Raw genomic sequence first — 18,261 nt, 5'->3', positions numbered from 1 at the left:
CTCTGCTCTGCTCTGGGGCGGCCTCAGCTCCAGGGCTGGGGCGAGTTTGGGTGCCACAGTGTAAAAAAGACACAAAACCATCAGAGGGTCCAAAGGAGGGCCACGAGGGTGGTGAAGGGCCTTGAAGGGAAGCCATACCAGGAGTGGCTGAGGGCACTTGGTCTGCTCAGCCTGGAGGAGACTGAGGAGAGACCTCAGTGTGGTATTCCACATCCCCATGAGGGGAAGCAGAGGGGCAGACACTGATCTCTTCACTCTCCTGAGCAGTGACAAGACTCGAGGAAACACCCTGAAGCTGTGTCAGGGGTTGGATGTCAGGAATAGGTTCTTCACCCAGAGACGTGGTTGAGCAGGTTGAACTGGCTCCCCAGGGAAGTGTCACAGCACCAAGCCTGACAGAGTTCAGGAAGTGTTTGGGCGATGCTGTCAGGCACAGGCTGTGACTCTTTGGGACGTTGCTGTGCAGGGCCAGGAGTTGGACTCCATGATCCTAATGGATCCCTTCCAACTCCGCATATTCCGTGATTCTGTGGTAAGAGCAGCAGAACAGCGGTTCTGGGTGTGCGAATGGAGGAGTGTCCTGGAGCTGCCGGGGACCCTCCGGCTTTGTGAGGTGAACTGCAGCAACGCCACTCGGGGTCAGCGGGCAGACGGATGGACAGCACGGAACGCGCTGGGCTTGTCGCGGCCTCGGTGCCGTGCGTGGGGACACACTGAACCAGCTCCGGTCCAGCGCTGACCTCCCCGGGCCACTGTCCTGAGGGGGTAACTGGCTGAACGCCCCGCAGTATTATCCGAAGAGGAAAACTCCAGCAGCGCTCCACGCCATTACCCCCAGGGGCGGGGCCGCCACCGCCGGGCTCCCCCCGTCGGCCGCGGGGGGCGTGTCCGGACACGCCCCCAGGGCGGGGCGAGGCCCTCCCCCGGGGTGTGCCGGGGGCGGGGCGTGGGGCGCGCGCGCCCCCGTGCCCGGAACCGCGGCTGCGCCTTGCCCGCGCCCGCCGCCGCCGCCGTCGCCGCCATGGACAGCGACGAGGAGACGCTGGAGGAGATCGTGGAAGGTGCGTGTGCCGGGGTTTGGGGAGCGGGGCCCGCCGGCGCCGGGCGCTGCTGCAGGAGCTATGGGGGCGCGGGGCGGCGGCGGCGGCCGGAGCTGGGCGCCCGGGGTCGGGCGCAGCGCATGACATCAGTGGGCTTATGCAACGGCCGGGCCGGGGCCGCGCACGTGGCGGGGCTCGGCCGGGGGCAGCCGGGGCCGCGCTGGCGCCGCTGCCGGGCGGGCGCCTTGGGTGCCTGCCGCCGCCCGGCGCTCCGGCCACAGCGGGAGCCTCCGCACCCCGGACGCGGGGATGGCGGCTGCTCAGCGCTTATTGTCGAAAATAAGTCATGACCGTGGTTTTCTGCCGCTGCTGTGCCCCCGTGCGGGCGGTGGCCTGCAGCCTCGGCTCCCTGGGCTGTGCGACCGGTGCTCGGTCGTTCCCCCGGCGACTGAGGGACATGGGGATGCCCATCCTTGGAGAGAGCCCAGGGAGCCGGGGCTGCAGTCACATGCAAATGGAGAAAGGAAAAGAGAGAGCGGCTCCAAGAAGACACTGTTGTCATATCCATGGGCAGCAGGGCTGGAGCCCTCCGTATGGGAGAGGGGTGGGCCACGTACAGCTGCACCTCTGTGTGCAGTTCACCTCTCACGTGCGGATAGCTAACCCCTGAAGAGTTCTAAACCCAGAGGCACAAGTCCTCTGAAAGTGAATCGCTGGTGGAAGCCTTGGCAGGCAGGGATGCAGCTCCCCGGAATGCTGTCATCCCGCGAGGCGTCTGGGAGCAGGGAAACAAAGCGTGGCGTCTCTGTGGGAAAGCACGGGCTGCCCGAAGATTCCTCGCCGAGGGACAGCGGTGCTGCCGGGAATAGCAGTCCCGTGGTGTTTGGGGCAGGGAGCAAGGAGCTGCCCGAGATGCGGGTGATGCCCGTGCTCGCCATGCGCGTGTGTCTCCTGTGGCAGAAGGGACAGGCCTCGCAGCGAGTCGCTCCGGGGAGAGTGTCTCGCAGGGCAGCTCGGTCTGGCAGCAGCTGTGAGCTGAGCAGCTGCTGTCGGGGCTGGATTTACTGCCGAGGTGTGCGGTGTCGGAGCCAGAGGGAAGCTTTGTTGTGTAGGACATGGGCGGGAGGGGAGCGAGGCTCTGCTCTGCGTGGGGTGTGCCCTGTGTCCTTACGGATGTGGTTTTTACACTGCCTTTCCTCCACTGGTCTGTGGGGTGCAGCTGTCTGGGGCAAAGAGTCCTAGTTGTCATCCTCCTATCACAAATAAAGTGTTCTGCTATATCCTGGATTTGTTTGGCGTCTCCACGGGCTAAGGAAACAAATCTTTAAACCCTCTTTTATGCAGCAATGTATATAATATACGTGTTTTTCTGAGTGAGACAGAAGCAGGATGCTCTTTAGGGCTGAATAGGGTTTTGCACTTACCCAGAGGAAGTTAGAAATAGAGAAATCAGCACTCTTATTTATGTAGGGGGGTGTTTGGTTTATTGTTGTTATCCCCCAAACATCCATCTGGCATCTTTGTGGCCAGAATCTTTTACTGATGATGCACATTAGATGTCATCTGTTAAGGAATAGTGAGACTGACAGTAAAGGGCTTTTATCTTTGATTTATGTACATCAGTGGTTTCGGTAAGTGACTCCATTGTGAACTAGCCCCTGTTAGGGTAATTCCTTTCCTTGAAAAGTTCATTGTCTGAGTTTAAGAGGAAATCTTGGAGATCCTTAATGAAGCAACGAAAGTGAGGTTTTACAGTAATTTAAAAATGTGTTTAGACGTTTTGGGTTTATTTTTTGCAAGTGGAGGAGAGTGGTGAGAAAGGAAAGTGGAACACACTGCTCCCCATGAACTAATGAGGATTTTTTCCGTTGACTTAATCTGAAACAGAATTAGAGCCAAAGGTCTCAGCCATGCAGAAAAAAGTTGTATTTACATTGTGAAACTTGAGATTGCGTTTTTTCCCATGTTGTTGACTAAGAGAGACTGTGTTTCTTGTTTTGTTGCAGTGGTGTGGGCATAGGTTTTTTGGGGCTTTTTTTTGACAAGGGGAAACTTCCAGCACATTAGAATAATTGGATTCTTTGTATTGTGGCTGAGATTAAGACCCTGTATAGAGGCCATTGGATCAAAGCTGACCATTTAAATCTCTGAGGTAGACTGTATCCTGCTGTGCAAAAGTCCTGACATGTGTTCTGTGTACAAGCATGGCAGCTTTTTTGTTGGGCTTTGCATTCCAGCAAAATTTTGACAAAGCTGAATAGTCACGGAGAACAAAGTTGCAAGGTTTAGTTGTTGTTGTTTTGCGTATTTTTTAAAAATAGCATGATGTACCAATACTATCAGTGTAATTTTTTAATCCAATTGTTTTGTAAAAGTTTTGCCCCTGTAGTGACGGGGAAACTGGTATTGTATTGTTCGGGGATTGTTAATTTACACCAGTGTACCTTTCTGTATTGATACAACTTAATTTAAAAGGCTTTTAATTAGAACTATAAATGTTGACATAGTTTTTAGTCTGAAAGAGGTGTCCACATCAGAGATGTTACTGACCTTTTAGTTAAATTGGTCATCAGTTTATTAATAGTTAACCATTAATAATAATTGGTTAAATTTAGTGAAAACTTGTCCTTTCTACAAAAAGGGATGTCCTGACAGAATGGAAGGGAAAAAAAGCCTTTCTTCTCTTTGGAAAGAGCAGCTTCTGTTTAAAGAGTTCCTCTTCAAAGTAATTAAAAGCTTTTAGTGCTAGAGCTTTTTCCCTTACACCTCCTGCTCTCTCTTTTTACTCTATTATTTCTCTCACTTTGAACTCATAAGCAGTGGTTACTGGCTTCTTAAACTTTTAACTGTTTTCAATCTAGTTTGGACAAGGGACTTGAAGTGAGAGCACAGTCGTGTGGAGGTATGAGAGAAATTCCGTGGAGCATGCAAGGGAAGGGTGAGGGAGGGAAGGAATCCTGGCTCTTGGGTGAGTTCAGATTCCTTGCTGTTACTTTGTCCTGTACACCGTTCTGGGTGCATTTCCATACTCGATGAATTCTGCACAGCTTGTGCCTTCTCTGGGCACTGAACCGAAGGTCTGGTAGTACTGAAGTGCCTCTTGTTGCCTTCATCAGCCTGGGCTGTAAATCAGTCCCCCTCACGTGGAAGTTTGTTTCTGCCTTTCCGTATGTGTGATGAACCTTTTCAGTTTAGGGCAAATTTGGTCGTGGAAGAGCTTGACCCAAAGCCTGGAGAAGTGGATGCATACACTGCCTCTCACCTATAATAGGCTGTGTATGCATCACCAGGAGACTGGGGGAACCAGAGGTAATGTTTTAGTTAGAAGCATGGAAGACCATAAATACAGGGTAGCTGTTATTTATTTGACGGTTTTCATGCAAAATTTATACCTGGTAAAATGTCACTGTGGGAGCTGTAGCTTCTGCTCAGGTGTGTCCCTGTGCTGAGCTCTGCAGCCAGAGCTCACACAGCTAAACCAGGCAGCAGCCATCATTTAAAACACTTCTCCCTCATTTCCTTTGCCTTTGAAGAGGCAGTTAGAGATGCAATAGGAGCCTTTGTATGCTTTAACTTAGTAGAGTTGGCCAGTTTGATTCAGCAAAACACAAACCATGCCAGTGAGGATCCAAGTGTGTTGTCTTTGCTTTTCCTCTGTGCAACAGCTGTAATGGGGAAAACTGATGTGGCTGAGGGTGGGAATAGGATATAAAGTGAACACATCAGAAAGGCACTGGAGAGCAGCATATAAAATACTAAATACCACATTGACTGACATATTGCAAGGGTGCAGCCTTATGGCCATGACATACTTTTATGTCTTTAAATTCCTGTGAATACGGCTGCATGGCACACCCACATTATTATAAGGCATGTGTTTATCAAAAGAAAAAAACCTGAACCTTTTCCTGTTCTTACTAATAGATTCATGTTTTAGATAAAGAGTTATTATACTTTTGAAGATGTATATTAATACAGGTTAGAATAATATAAACCTTTCTTTCAGAAACAAGTTTTGCTTAATATTTTCTCTTCTGTCTCTCAGCCCTTTTCTTTTATCCTTATATTTTATTTTTATTTTAAGCTATGTGTTACACAAGTACAAACTTCAGTTGTACAGAATGTCTGATCACTGTTCCTAACAGCAGTGATCTGAATTAGTGTTTTGTGCTAGGGAGCTGCTGCATTTCAAGCAGCTACATAATGAGAGCAGGTGTAAAATCTTGTATAATAATTAACGTGTTCTGTTGTTCTTTGTTTGGATTTTATTTCAGGGCACCTAGATGACGATGGGCTGCCCCATGGATTCTGTACAGTAACCTATTCATCGACAGACAGATTTGAAGGAAATTTTGTGCACGGAGAAAAGAATGGCCGTGGCAAATTCTTCTTTTTTGATGGAAGGTACACTCTGACTCTTTGATTTTTCTTCCCTGTTCTTCCTTCTGCTTGTAGCCATGCAGAACTAACCTACATTGATCTGTTGCTGAGTTTCTGGATAAGATTTCCCATTAAAAGCTGTAGCTGAAAAGTTTGCTGCTGCTGTAGCCATTCCTGTGGTGACTTTGTGTGTAATGAGGTGCCTGTAGTTGTTTCCTGGAGGGAGAATGCAGGCGTGTGAGCTCTTCTAGCACTGCAAAGTTGTGAGCTGGTTAGAAATTTAAGAAATGGAAGGTAGTCAAAACTATTTAGGAGGTGGTCAAAACTCTTGAAAACCATTCTGGCAATGACTTGGGCATGAAAGTTTGTTACTTCAGGTGGACTTCTCTGCCTTATAGAGCTACGCAGAGAGTGCAACTGGACCAGAAGCTCCCTGTGCCAGCCCTCACACACACACAGAGGACCTTGACAGAGAGGTTGCCTTCTGCTTTGTCAAATTGTTTATCAATTAAAGGACTGAGTTTAATACACGTTTGTTATCAACTCTACTAAATCCTCTGCGAGTTGCTTGTGGCCTGATTTACTTTCAGAAAAGCCCCTATAAATTTTTCTTCTTTTCACTGGGAATTGTGACAGTGAAATCGGGCTGGTTGTGCCTGTGCATGTGTTTTCTTCTCCGGTCCTCATTCTGAGCACCTTGTAAGTGTTCCCCCCCAGCAGCAGTGCAGCATTCCTGTGTGCAGTTGCCCGGAGCCTCCTGGGAGGGAGCAGCAGTATGAAATGACAGGATTCTTCCTGGTTTTGCAGCTGTCGGTGACACTCTGAATAGCGGCTGTGAAACTGACAGTCGTGCCGGGCCTACTCTCTTCCTGCTCAGCCAAATCCAGAGCAGGAGCAGAGGTATTGTGCTGTCTCAGTGAGTCAGCTCCTTGTCTCTACTTGCCTTTGCACTTGCTTCATAACTGGGGGTTGTGGGGCTTTTTTCATGAGGAAGAGAATATATTTATTCAGTTATGTAGAAAGCGATTAGGCCTCCAAGCTCGGATGAAGAAAAAGCCTCGCTGTTGTTGGTAATGGCCTTATTAAATCTTCTCTGAGTAGCTGAAAATCAGTACTGCCCAGCTGCTGAGTTCTCTAAAATAGTTTTGGTTTAAGTTGTTAAACAGTGTCTCTATGGACACAGATAATGTTTCTGTGCTGGTGGATGATTTCAGCAGAGCAGTTGCTGATTGTACAGTCGGAGGAGCTGACCCACTATTTTGTGTGTAGGGCTGCTCCTCCATGTAATCCAGGGTACAGGCAGCATTTAGTGGGAAGAATCAGGTTGCTGCTGAGCTTTTTCTGTACTGCTTAAGTGTTGCAAAGTCTTCTCTTTTTTCTTTTTTCTTTTTTCTTTTTTTTTTCTCTCTCAATTTTCATACCCCTTGAAAAACTGGAATAGCTGGCCACTGATGACTTTAGGAAGTAGCAGAATGAAAATATGCAAAAATAGTCTGCAATGTGATTTTGGAAAATGGAATATTTTCATTAGCTATTATATATTTTAATTTAGCTAAAGCAGCCTTAACTGAGCAGTAGCTAATTACTGAGGACGTCATTTATCTAGCTGTGCCCAGCCAGCAAGACCAAGTTGCTTTCTGAAATGGATGGCTCAGGAATCATGACGTGCCGTAAGAATGACCTGGCATAAAACAGGACATGCTGTTTCCATTAACTGTGCCACGGGCAAGGCTGAGTGCTCATGAAGATGAGCAATAAATATCAAAAATGTCTCAAAACAGCTCTCCCTTTGCAGAGTCCTAGCTGTAAGCTAGCTGGTTTCAGCACTCGTGGGTGTGTTTCCCTGGCAGGCTGCTGAGTAAAGGCAGACAGCTGTACTGCTGTACCTCTGTTGTTGGGGAGCAGCTGAGTCCTGTCCAATACAGGACTGGCTGCAGTGTAAGCATTCTCATGTTTTGAGTGTTGGGGAATAGGACTGGCTGCCTGGCTGCCTTGTTTGGTCAAGAAACTTTTCCCTTTACTGGAACAGCCGCCCCCTTCCTGTCAATTATTTAGGGGAATGGAAACCTGGAGTGAAATATCAGTTGTTTTTTGTTTTTTTTTCCTTCCCCTTTTAGATAATGCAAAAAATCACAGCATATTCTTTAAGGGAGAGAAGTTTCACCTCTGACATTCTCCCTGTCTTGGACTGTGGACTCGAACTTTCCTTGGTGCCAGTGGTTCTGGAGTGTACTTTGCAGAACACTTTGCACTATAAAGGCAGGCATGAGAGCCATGCTTGGCACAGAGCTGCCCTTCCTCCCTAACTGGAAACTCCTGTAAACTGACATCTCCCAGAACACAGTAGAAAATGTTTTCAATGTTCCCATGTAGAGGGAGCGAGAAATAAATGGATCGGTCTCTGTCAATATTAACTTAATCCCTGGATATTGGAGTAGGTATTTCCCCCCCCCCTCCCCCCCCCCCCCCCAGTTCATATCACTGGTTTAATTTTTAGTTAAGGAGTATCTTCAAGCCCTTCTAGGCATAGTGGATAATGGGAAAGATGGTGCATCTGTTAAATCTTGACTTTGGTAGAATTTATGTTGTCAGAAGTATGATCACCTGAGAAGCAAACCAGAGAAAAACAGGCTAGTTCAGGGTTTGTATTGAAAAGGTTTTGCTTATGGAAGACACAGATGCTATTTATTTGTCTTTGTGCTGGTCAAGTTGCAATTATTGTGTCTGGCTGCAGGCACCCTACTTTGAGAGCTTAAAAAAAGGGGAGTGGGGAGCAGGGTGGAAATAGTTCAGAAACTGTGAATAGTGAAAAAGTTTCTGAACCTGACTTTTTAGGTGACTTTGAAGGACATAGACTTCTTTCCTAAAGTATCATCTTTTTGATTTCCTTAGAGATGAGATGCATCTTTTGGTCACTGTTTGGAGCTCAGTACAAAGAAAGAAAACATAGGAGTTTGAGTTACAGTAAAAGAAAATATATTCTTTCCAGGGCTGAAGCACTGTTGTAATTTAGCAATTTTTTTACTTCAACTAGTGCAATTAAAGGTAACAAGACAGGATTTTTGGTGGTTTCCATTACATAAACTGGGGGTGGCTGCCTCTTCTAAAGAGTAATCCTACATGTGCACGCTATGTGTGTTGTCACTACAATGGAATTCAAATCTAGTGATCTGTGATAAATTAGAGGGGAAAGTGGCATCATTTATAGTAAGGGCACTGATTTCTGGTGGTTCCCTCATCCTTCCCTGTGCTGTAGTGCCATAGCTATCTGTGCAGGTCTGTAGCAACCTGGATCAAGAAATTCATTTGACTGAAAAGTAAAATAGTTTTCCTGCCCCTTCTTGTTTTGCATCTGGTGTGCACTGAGGCTTTTACTGTAATGTATTTTCCCATGGAAACCTCATCCAGCTTGCCAAAGTTATGTAAAAACAGAGCATGAAGGTTTAGAAACGAGAAAGCGAATTCTGAAAAAGCCTTCCTTCCACAACTTGCAAATCTGTGTGGTAAAATGTAGAGTCGTGTGCTCACAGACACTGTTTGGGCTTATACCTTAGACATCTGCCTCTGAAAAAGAATTATGCACTGAAAATATGTGTATGCTGACAGCTGGCTGTTGGCTAAGTGTGCTGAAGTAAAAGCTAAGCAAGTTGTGTTCCCTTATGCTAATTCTAACATGAGAAAGAAATACCTGAATAGACCCTCTTTTATGGTGATAGCAAAGGGTTTGCAAGACAAAACCAAAATGAAATCCAGGTTTGTTTAAATCCAAGTGCAGCACCAGTTCTATTTGAGCAGGCTGTGTTTGATTTTAAGAGAAATACATGAAAAGTGTCTGCCTTTAGTGGGGCCTGTACAAATGGTTGCTAAGTGTATTGCTGGGGAGCTGATGCTGAACTGTGGCAGGTTGCAGTTCGTGCCCTGTCAGAGTTCATGTGTACAGCAGCTCAATTTCACCTCTCCAGAGACATATCAGTGAAGCTCCACGTGTAGCAGGTAGAAAATCCTAATGTGAGAGTAGCCTGCTTGAGCAAGAATTCCATCTTTGTCCAGGAGTGTCCATTTGCTGACTGTTCCAGCCTACAGAAAACAGCAAGCGTGTGACTGAGATGAGTGACGCTGTGCCCATGCAGCACACACTGATGAAAGGGTTCACCCTGAGAGGTGAACAGTTTCCCACTGCTGTTTCCTTTCTCTCCTCATCAGCACCCTGGAGGGGTACTATGTTGATGACGCCCTGCAAGGCCAGGGAATCTACACCTACGAGGACGGGGTGGTCCTGCATGGCACCTACGTGGACGGCGAGCTGAACGGGCCGGCGCAGGAGTACGACAGCGACGGGCGGCTGATCTTCAAAGGGCAGTATAAGGACAACATCAGACATGGAGTCTGCTGGATTTACTACCCGGTAAACCTCGCCACCTGCTCTCCTTATTGTGGAATTATAAAGGTCTGGGCGTGCTGATTTTGGATAAGCCAGCACTAAGTTCAAAGATTTTGGTGTTGAATGTTTGCCCGGTAGATGAGATTCAGTGAGGCTGCAAGATGCCCTCCACCGTTTTCATCTTCCAGGAAACCCAGCCCCTTGGAAGTGCATTTATATATCATTTGTATGTAATGTAGAAATAGGATGTCCAGTAATTTATGCATTACCTCTTTGTGAAGGCTGGAGTAATGATTTGCCAGTTTGTAGTGCTGTCTGCAGGTGAGGAGCATGGAAGCCATGCCAGTTACTGCAACTCACTGCCCGTATTAAAGCAAGAGGAGAGGGTTTGTCACTGTTTCTGCAGGATATGTTGTAAAGTCTGGCTTTGCCCAAAACATCAGATGTAATTCCACTCTGAGTGGAGTTGTGGACAAGTGATTTGCTAATTAAGCAAGCCAGTATTTTATCTTTTTCGATTTTGATGTTCTTTTACAGCCATGCTTGTTAAGGCAATGACTGTTGTACAGTTTTTAGGGAGTTTTTGGTGCAAATTTTTAAGAACCATAATTTCTATTCAGCCTTACACAGCAGAGTTGAACCTTTCAACCTTACCTCATGCCAAGAAGGGGGTAACATCTGCATGTAATTAAGCTACTGATCGAAACCCAGTCTAATTCTGTGATTTGTGGCACAAACTCTAGTTGCAGATTGATTTCTAAATGCTTACCACCACTGGCTGTTAATTTTATTTACTGTTTTCCACTGTTGCCATTAAGCATGTATTTGGATCAGTAAATGCCTGGTGTATGCTGCCAGAAGTTTTTCAGTCCTGTTATATAAAATACACACAGCTGACCCTTCACTTCATGTATCTCTTGCTTCATCTTCCAGCTGACAAGGTGTTGCTGTACCTTTTGGAAATGTGGATAATTAGAGGTTGTTTATCATTATCATCTTGCCAGACAAAAGGATGCAAGATGTTCCAAAAAACTCCTTTGCCATGGAACCAGTTGTTTCCTCATGACTCTGTGCAGGATGCTATGTGCACAATTTTTTTTCCCTGACTTAAGGTTTACTGTTCCCTAGTACAGCATGCTTGAAACTCTTTCATCCTTGGAGTTGAACAAAATGTTGTCTCTTTGAAATAGACCCTATGCACGGTGGTCTTGATACAAATCAGTTTGTTCCCACAGCACACCTGCTGCTCTTGCTGCAGGGTGTTATTTGGACATGCTTCCTTGTAGGTTTTGAAATAAATTCCTGAGGTGGTGTCTAGATTTGAGAGTAACCAGCTACAGCCTTCCCTCTCCTCCTCCTCCTCCCAGCCACATCTTTTGTTCTCTTAAGTATTGGTAGTTAGGATTTTGTAGCAACAGATGTGACAAAATTCCACGAGAGAAAGAAACAAAAAGCAAAAATCCTAACCCCCAACAAGTGGTTAGACCTGTGCTGATGTACGCATCTCATTTCTGCGGTTCTGGAAATAGATCTAACCTGAGCTGCAGGCAAATCACAGATGGCAAAGCCCAGGGCTGAAATGTGTAAACCTTGGAGAGGAAAAGTGTTGCTGTTGATGCTTTTCACAAACAGTTGTTCTCGCTGATTACCACCTGACACTGGGGGGCATTCTGGGAACCATTTTTCCAAGAATCATTTTTCCTTAGTAGGCTCAGGTCTTTAGAGGTACCGTGAATTAGCCAGGCAGCGTGAGATCTTTTTTTCCTCCAGCACAGTATCATAGTAATCAAACTTGGACATCTGTGTGGCTTTGGTTCTTGTTTTGCAAACTGTGCACATGAAGCTTTCACCAAGTGAAATTGAATATTTGTGTCACATGGAAGGAAAGACCTTGGGTTTTGACTATTCCAAACAACACTGAAAGTCGGTTTTATCCTAACTGGAATGACTTCATCCAGCTACTTCGTGTGTCTGTTTCTCCCTCATTTTCATAATTTTACATCTGAGCTTACTGTTGCATTTTTAAAAAGTTGGAGCAAACCCTTTTCTTTTACTGAGGATGTTGCCTAGAAAACAGATCTTCCCAACTACATTGGAGTGAACATAAAAGCAAACCTTTATTTGAAAGCTTTTAGGTACTCAATATGGCAAAGCCCACACGTGGTACACTAAATTCACCATTTTCCAAGGTTTGTTGATTACTATAACTATCATATATTGTCCAATTAAAAGGTTAGTTGATTAGGTAATAATTCCTTGGGTTCTGCCCCACTGGAAGCAGTCCACAGGCTTCTTTTGCCTCACTTTTGTTATGTCAGGTCCAAATTCTGGTTGGAAAACAGAACATCCTTGTAGTTTGAACTGTTAATCTTGGAGGTTAAGATTCAAGAATATTTTAGGAATGCGCTTAAAAGGTTAGCTTATTGTTCCTAAATGAAGGGGAAAAGGATAGGAAAAAGCAATAGGAGCAACAGCCACACATTTGCAATCAACAAAGCTACAAATGCATGACAAATAGAAAAACCTAAAAATCCTAGGCATCAAAGATAGTAAAGTGTAACTAAATGCTTTCCCTTTCCTTTCTCGCCTGTGCTCTCAGGATGGAGGCAGCCTTGTGGGAGAAGTGAATGAAGACGGGGAGATGACTGGAGAGAAAATAGCCTATGTGTATCCTGATGGAAAGACTGCATATTCTGGAAGGTTCATAGATGGAGAAATGATAGAAGCAAAACTGGCAACTCTGACAGCTGTTGAGGATGGGAAACCTCAGTTTGAAGTAGTACCAGGCAGTAAGTTCAGCTAACACCAACTTGCATTCCTGCTACCAGCCCTTTGCTGCAGACAGCTTGGTTCCCGTGATGTTCCCCACTGGAGACTGGCTGTGATGACACAGGCTCTTAGTGTGGGGCCCTTTCTCCAAGTCACAGAGCTGGGCGGAGAGGAAGGTGGGAGCAGCTGGGAGGTGTCCCCTGCATGGCCCTGCCCAGCTGCATTTCCTGCCCTTCTCTCACCCCTGTGCTCATGGCACAGTCCTGCTTGTCACACATCCTGCTGCCCCTGGTGCCAGATGGAAAAACTGCTCCCTGCACCCTGCTAATGGTGGCACAGCTGCAGCCACAGCTGCAGTATTTCTTGCAGTGAAATAACTGCAAGAGGAGAGGGAGGCCCTGATTTGTTGTAGCTCTGTCAGCTGGGTTTGTGCAAGTCAGTGTTTGCAGTGTGAATGTTCTGGCACCTGCATTGCTGGGCTGGGATTGGAATTAGTGAACCAGATTCAGTGGTTGTGTAATGGTCTGATTCACCAGCACCCTTCAGTGTGTCTGCTCCTGCTGACAGAAAGTGCCTGTGAAGTGCATGGGGGTAGGGGAGTGCCTTCTCCAGTGGCTTGGACATACAGTTCTGGAGTGGGTTTGTTCTGAGGTGTATGTGATGTTTTGGAGGAGTGTGGGTTAAGCTGCAGTACAAGCGGGGACTGTGCTAATGCATTTATTGCTCTGCCAACAAAAATTGTCTCACTTGATACGAAATAGGCACATAAAGCTCAGTGAAAAGGTATTGACAAGCAAATGCATGTGAGTTTATTTTTTGAATCACTCAGTTAGGATAGCCAGTCAAAATTGAACTTAAAACTTCCTTTGTAAGAGGGGTGTGGTTGTGCTTTGTAAATAGGATGGGGTTACACTCAGGAGGAAGCTGTCTTCAGCCAGAGCAGATCCTGGACACCAGGGGCAAAGGCCTTATCAAACTTTGTAGTACTCTATTCTGTGGGGATTTTTTCCCATTTTATTTCCACCTTCTTAATCTGTCTTCAAGATAGTGCGCTGGCATTTGGGGGAGGGATGTAAGAATATAATTAGAGCTGTACCACTGAGTTGCTTATCAATGACAGTAAATAAAGGACTGTAGCAAGGGAGCTTTCTGATTACTAAATTTTATCTTCTGGCTGAAGTCTCTTCAGGATTTGGACTAAAAAATATTTCATATTTGAAGTAATCAAGTTTTTGGTTTTTTTTAAATTATTTTTAAAATGAGTTATTGAATATATCCTTTTATATTTTGCTTTACTTTTAAATTTTTTTAGAGACACTATAGGAGAGTGTTTTGGAAAGGTATCCAGTCCTCCTCTACAAGTTGGTCATTTGAAGAACATATGTATCACCTTTTTGTGTTACTACTGCTACTGTAGAATGTTGAGGAGAAAAAGTAATCAAGAAGCAGCATCTCACTTAAAGCTTTTTCCAGGTGTAATTTTGTTTAATACCTTTTTTTGGAAGTGTAACATTTATTTTTTGCAGCTATTAAAATTTAATTTTTGAATGTCTTGATTAAGTTAAGGATTGCATACTCTCAGTACTGCCAATTAGTTTATTTCCTTCATTGATTTTGGATTTTTTAGGCCCAGTGTACAGTTTTGACAAATCTACTTCATCCTGCATTTCTACAAATGCCCTTCTTCCCGATCCTTATGAATCAGAGAGGTAAGCTTTTTTTCTTCTCCCCATATTTCTTTAATGTTACCTATGTAGGGCCTAATTTTGCAAACCTTTTCACATCTAAAACTTAGAAGATGTGTAAAGGTTTGTAAAATGGAAGCCCTGTGTGTCCCTCACCGGTAGGTGCTTTCTGATACTCCAAAATATCTAAAGAAGTGATTAGTGAAATGCTTGCTTTAATTCGCTTTGAGTACTTGAAGATGTGGTGCTTCACCTTGAGAACTCTTGCTCCTCAGTACATGTACAAACCAGCAACCCAGCTTGGTGGGGACTTTGGGGGTTCTCATGTGTTGCTGGGGGTATTCCTGAGTTGAAAGCTATTATTGTGGAGTAATAGGAGATTGGCACTTGAAAAAAAAAAATAAAAATTTTCCAAGTCAGCCCAAACTTCCCACCAAATCTGAGTTTTGACAAAACAGAGAGAACATATGGAAGAGAGGAAGGGAAGGAGTTCCATATAGAGGTTTTGAATAATAATAATAATAATAATATTATTAATAATAATTAATAACAATACTTTGGTTTTGTTGTGTTATTGTCATTGGCTTTATTGTTATACTGAAGTATTGGGCTTTATCCCAGTAGCATTGTACTTCTTGAAACTGAAGACTGCAGCCAGTCACTAATTCCATGCCCTGTTCCTCTTGTAGGGTGTATGTGGATGTCTCTCTCATTTCCAGTGCTGGAGAAGGATTGTTTTCAAAAATAGCAGCAGAAGCCAGTACAGTGATGTCCTTCTATAACGGAGTGCGAATTACACACCAGGAGGTAAAGGAAGGAAAAAAAGTCAGTCTGAATTTTCATTGCTCCTCCTGAAATTTTCTTTTCATAGTAGGATCTTACACCCACTACCTTCCCACCCTTGATGTAACATGCTGGAGTTTAATTGAAAGAAAGTGCATGCTCACCTATGTATAGATTTAAAAAGTGTGGGTTGTTTTTTTAATGACGTGCACCCGTGAAAAGATTTATTTGCATATATTTTGAATGTTGAGTTTCAAACTGCTGGCAAAGTTGACCCCTCCACACAGACATTGGATTTTTGCCTTGCAAACTAGGTAGACAGCAGAGATTGGGCCCTCAATGGAAACACAATATCCCTGGATGATGAAACAGTCATAGACGTGCCAGAGCCCTACAACCACGCTGCCAAGTACTGTGCCTCGCTGGGGCATAAGGCCAACCATTCCTTCACTCCTAACTGCACCTATGAGCCGTAAGTACAGCCCTGTGCCTTAGGGTCGGAGCTGCAGCCCGGCTCTCTGGGCTCACAGGGGCTCCCTGGGCAGCTGGATGGGGCCCAGGGCTGGGCTGGGAGTAGGGAATTGAGGCACTGAAGGAGTCTCTGCCCACCTAGGCTGGGTTGGGAATGGGCTGGCATTATGGGTGCTCGATGTCTATTTGGACTTACACCATGGAGTCTCTGGAAGTTTGCAACTTACTAGTTTTGCCATGAGCTTCATGAGTTGCTTCTTGATTGTAAAATGTATAATCACAGCTCTCTGAATCCTAGCTTGGCTAGAACTGCCCTGTTTTTACTGAGCTGCCAGTGCTTTGATAAATCAATATTTTTGCTTGTATTCTTAAATCTTTATGAGGTTGACTCATCTGCTGATTTGATATCAGGTTATGCAATATTGCTCTGAAATGAGTGAATTCTGGAACTGTAGAAGGGGCTGGCAGAGCACGTGAATTGACAGACAAGCCTAGCAGAGGTGTTTTTTCCCTAGGTTTGTTCATCCTCGTTTTGGGCCCATCAAGTGTATCCGTACCATCAGGGCTGTGGAGAAGGATGAGGAATTGACAGTGGCTTACGGGTACGATCACAACCCTGTGGGGCAGAACGGGCCTGAAGCACCCGAGTGGTACCAGCTGGAACTGAAAGCTTTCCAGGCTGCCCAGCAAAAGTGACATGGGAGCACCTTCTCCATTCAGCAAACTGAAACTTGGATCTATGCACTACCTTTATACTGAAAACTGGACAACCAGGGATTGTTCATGCTGTTGCATCATAACCTTGCATTCTGTGTTAAGAGATAAGTTCCTTGGATACTAACTAGATTTGACTGTGTTACTCATAGCAGATTTAAAAATTAGCTAGCATTGCACCAGTCTTATCTGAAGAAATTATTTAATATTCTATACAAGATGTGGTATTCTTTGGTAGCTTCTGCTTTTGCACCATATGCAAAGATGCCAAAAGACTAGGAAGAAACTAAAATGGGTGTATTGTTCACTTTTAGTCGGCAGACTTAGTGTTGCTCTCTATCTGCCTAGGCATTATTGTGCAACTGCATTTTGCATATATGCCACTTGTGATGATAACAGTAATATTTTGATATTCTCTAATAGTAGCATAATTTTGCCTTTTTAAACCTTTGATCTGAATCTTGCAATAGAGCAGTTTATTTATTATCATATAGGAGGCTGGGTTTTAACTCCCCTTTCCTCTTGTCTGAACGTTGTTCTTTCTACAAATCCTCTTTTGCAGGAGAAAATCCTTTCTAACTAGTGGAAAGGCTTGTGTGTGTATGTGAGAGTGCTGTGTGTTGGTCTCTGTGGCTCTCTAAATAGCATAGCAACATGTCTAAACCTAATATTTATCTAGCCTGTACGGCTGGCTTATTTTATTTAATTTATTATTATGACATGCAAATGAAGCTGTTCTTTGCATGAAGATTTTGTGAAAAGGAGAAGACAGATTTGCTGTTGAAAGACTTCCAGAAGTACATGTTCTGGAAGGCAAGCACATTACTTGCATCAGTGTTCATGAGTTGGTTCGTGTGTTTCACCTGTTCAAGTGGGCAGTTCTCAAGGCAAAAAAGATGCTTGGATCTCCCATGGATTCTCTGAGAGGAGGTGCATGTATCAGACTGTAGTCCTTGGTGAAGGATCTTTTCTATATGTTCGCTTGACAGAGCAACATAGCCTTATAGCCATCTTTTAGTAGTTCTGGTTTATGACACAGTGAATTAATATAATATGAGGTATCAGAATAAGTTTGTTGTTTTTTTAAAAAAAGAAAAGATATTAAAAGATTGTTTTTGAAAGACAAACAATGAATGTAAAAACATCACTCGATGCACGTATTTATAAACAGCAGTCAAATCCATAGCTTTGTGCAGCCAACAGGGGGGGCTTGTGAATATTCATCTGCAGGGTTGTGTTCTGGGGTTTTTCAGGGGTAGGGAAATTGTGTGGTTTGTCAGGTACTGTACTGGTCTTGCCTAATGCTTTATAAGAGAGAAAAAATGTATTGTCTTGGTCTGGATAGTGGAGCCTTTCCAGGACTCTGATGTTCTCTTTTGGGTTTAGCAGCTTAGGAGAAACTCAAATGCATTTGCAACATTTTCTTTAAATGTTTGTAGTTTTTAAAAAGTTTGTATATATGTAACATAAATGATGTGGGAATCAGACCTACCTTTCTATTGCAACACTTTTTGGTTGCTTGCTTGAACTGTTGGAGGTGTCTGGGGAGCTGGGCAGGGAGAATGTGTTGGGTACCTGCAGGGAGAAGGATGAGCCTGCTGTTATGTGCAGGCTGAGAATCCTTGCTTTGGTACCTGAGGAAAGTTAGGAGTTACTCCTGAGAACCTGGGGCTCTCTTTAGTCTCTGTGGCTGCTCACAAACATTTTCCATCACCTCATCATTTCAATTTGCGCAGAAGCTTCTCTGTGCATGTGCTGGGGCAGGGGACGGGCAGGCTCAGGGTATTGTGACACTCTCTGAGCAGTGATCTGCACACGAACTGTGGCACCTCCCATCTCCTCGTGCTGGACACTCAGGTCACAGCTCAGGGACTCACCTGAGTGTGCAGGGACACAACTAACCTCACAGGTGAGGGAGAGTTGGCAAAGGTCAGTCAGCTGCTCAGCTTCACTAAATGATTCTCAAAAAGAAAGAGGCATGACTTCATCTTTCCCTGCCTGCCCATAGGTCGTTACTTGAGGTCATCAGCCACTTGCT

At 44.9% G+C, this 18,261-nt stretch overlaps 1 protein-coding gene across 1 annotated transcript; it reads left to right on the top strand.

The window, feature by feature from the left end:
* Window positions 1-967: 967 nt before the first annotated feature.
* On the top strand, window positions 968-16,844 carry SETD7 (SET domain containing 7, histone lysine methyltransferase). Its single transcript, XM_066186418.1, has 8 exons — window positions 968-1,061; window positions 5,315-5,444; window positions 9,624-9,825; window positions 12,401-12,590; window positions 14,198-14,279; window positions 14,945-15,062; window positions 15,353-15,510; window positions 16,025-16,844. The coding sequence occupies exons 1-8, from the start codon at window positions 1,022-1,024 to the stop codon at window positions 16,203-16,205; spliced, it is 1,101 nt and encodes a 366-aa protein (XP_066042515.1). The 5' UTR covers window positions 968-1,021; the 3' UTR covers window positions 16,206-16,844.
* The last annotated feature ends 1,417 nt before the right edge of the window (window positions 16,845-18,261 follow it).

This window comes from Chamaea fasciata, unplaced genomic scaffold (assembly GCF_029207755.1).
Source record: "Chamaea fasciata isolate MVZ Bird 193981 ecotype frontalis unplaced genomic scaffold, bChaFas1.0.hap1 SCAF_6, whole genome shotgun sequence".
NCBI lineage: Eukaryota > Metazoa > Chordata > Aves > Passeriformes > Sylviidae > Chamaea > Chamaea fasciata.
Note: the sequence above shows the minus strand (reverse complement) of the source record. Positions and strands in the feature narration are given on the sequence as shown.